The sequence below is a fragment of the Merops nubicus genome, unplaced genomic scaffold, assembly GCF_000691845.1.
Source record: "Merops nubicus isolate BGI_N331 unplaced genomic scaffold, ASM69184v1 scaffold15734, whole genome shotgun sequence".
NCBI classification, from domain to species: domain Eukaryota; kingdom Metazoa; phylum Chordata; class Aves; order Coraciiformes; family Meropidae; genus Merops; species Merops nubicus.
Window position 1 is genome coordinate 905 of NW_008603707.1, and position 1,832 is coordinate 2,736.

A 1,832-nucleotide genomic window follows, 5' to 3' on the forward strand; every position below is an offset into this window, starting at 1 on the left:
TACTTTTAGACCTTTATTTATACATTTATACCTTCTGTATATACAAGCTGAGCCTGCATTGTCAGTAGGAGCTAAATGTATTCATAACCCTCCCCTCACTTTTAGATCACTTTTCATACTTATAGACCAGACAATGAGACATCTTGCAAGCAGTTCTGAAAATCAGAGAGTACGGGTGCAAACACAGAAATATTGGAGACCTCTATGCTATTTCTCTTCTTGTTTAAGGATATTGGTGTTTTTTGTAGAAATGCTTACACATTAATTAGTCTAAGGATAGAAATTACACTAGCAGCCCAGCAGCAAGAACACTCACTTCCATGACTCTCTTGGAATGCTGGAAAATTCATCTTGTAGGGGAAAAGACTACCTTTCATCTTATGAGATGAAAAGTTTTCTCGAGGCTGTTTCAGTTTCACTTACTAATTGACCAGGGCTTGTTTACACCTTATCAGAACCTCGACATCTGTTCACAGCCATTCTCAAAGCCTTCTTGATGTTGGCATTTCTTAAGCTGTAGATGAGGGGATTGAGCAGTGGAGTCAGAACTGTGTAGCAGACAGAGAACACTTTGTGGAGCTCTCCCAGCGTGTTGCTTTCTGGTACCAAGTCCACCACAATCAGCATCCCATAGAAAAGTATCACCACAGTGAGGTGGGAAAAAGAGGTAGAAAAAGCCTTAAGCCTTCCTGTGGAGGATGGGATCCTGAGGAGAGTGTTGCTGATGTACACAGAAGACGTGAGTGTCAAGAGGAACGGGGGGAGTGTCAGAAGGAAGGCCAAGATGAATTTTACAAGCTCAATCCTGTGGGTGTCACTGCAGGAGAGCTTCACCACTGGCGTGAAGTCACAGAAGAAATGATCGATTTCATTTGGGCCACAGAACGTCAGCTGTGGCATCAGAGACGTGACGATGGCACCAGCCAAAAACCCATTTACCCAAGATCCACCTGCTAACTGGAGGCAGCACTTGCTGGTCATGATGGTTGTGTAACACAGTGGTCTGCATATGGCCATGTACCGGTCCTAAGACATGGCAGTCAGGAGGCAACACTCTGCACCTGCTAGCCAAGTGAAGAAAAAGTACTGCAGGAAACAACCATGAAGGGAAAGAACATATTTCTTTGTTATGAGACTTGCCAACACTCTGGGCAGGATAGTGGAAGTGTAACAGGTCTCCAAGAATGACAGATGCCCCAGGAAAAAGAACATGGGGTTATGAAGGTGATGACTTGTCACAGCCAGCACCATGATCAGGAGGTTCCCTAACACAGTTGCAGTGTAGGTCACTAGAAATATCAAGAAGAGGATAAATTGCCCTCCTGGAATACTTTGGAAACCAAGGATGATGAGTTCTACAACAGCTTTTTCATTCCCCTGCGTTGCTCTTCTCATGGCTAACAGATATTGTAAAGTCCATGAGTTTTTTTGGTTTTTTTTGTTTTTTTTTTTTGAGAATTTCAGAAGTTTCCCAACTCTTAGTGCAGGTATGTTAATTAATACAGAAAGAGGAATCTTCTACATGAAATTTCCCAGAAAAATTGCAACTAAAACCTCTGGTTTTCCAAGAGGGTATTTATGCCAGCTAACAACATCCGTGAGACTAATCTTCATCACTTTCCTTATCAGAGTCAAGACTCACCCATGCACCTTCAGAAGTGATCAAGATCATACAAAATAGGTGTCTCAGATCAGAAGTATCACACAGAGTTCCTGACTTTGAACGTAAAGACTTAGCCTGCTTATAAACTACTATTCAGTTGTCAAAAAATAAAATTAAAATAAATAAAAAAAGAGCTATTTTGCAGCCTTCATGTCAGATCAGAAAAATC

The 1,832-nt window shown here is 41.7% G+C and overlaps 1 protein-coding gene across 1 annotated transcript; it reads right to left on the reverse strand.

The window, feature by feature from the left end:
* Positions 1 to 441: 441 nt before the first annotated feature.
* On the reverse strand, positions 442 to 1,395 carry LOC103771474 (olfactory receptor 6N1-like). Its single transcript, XM_008938772.1, is given in 1 exon segment — positions 442 to 1,395. A coding segment is annotated over 1 exon segment (954 nt).
* Positions 1,396 to 1,832: the final 437 nt, after the last annotated feature.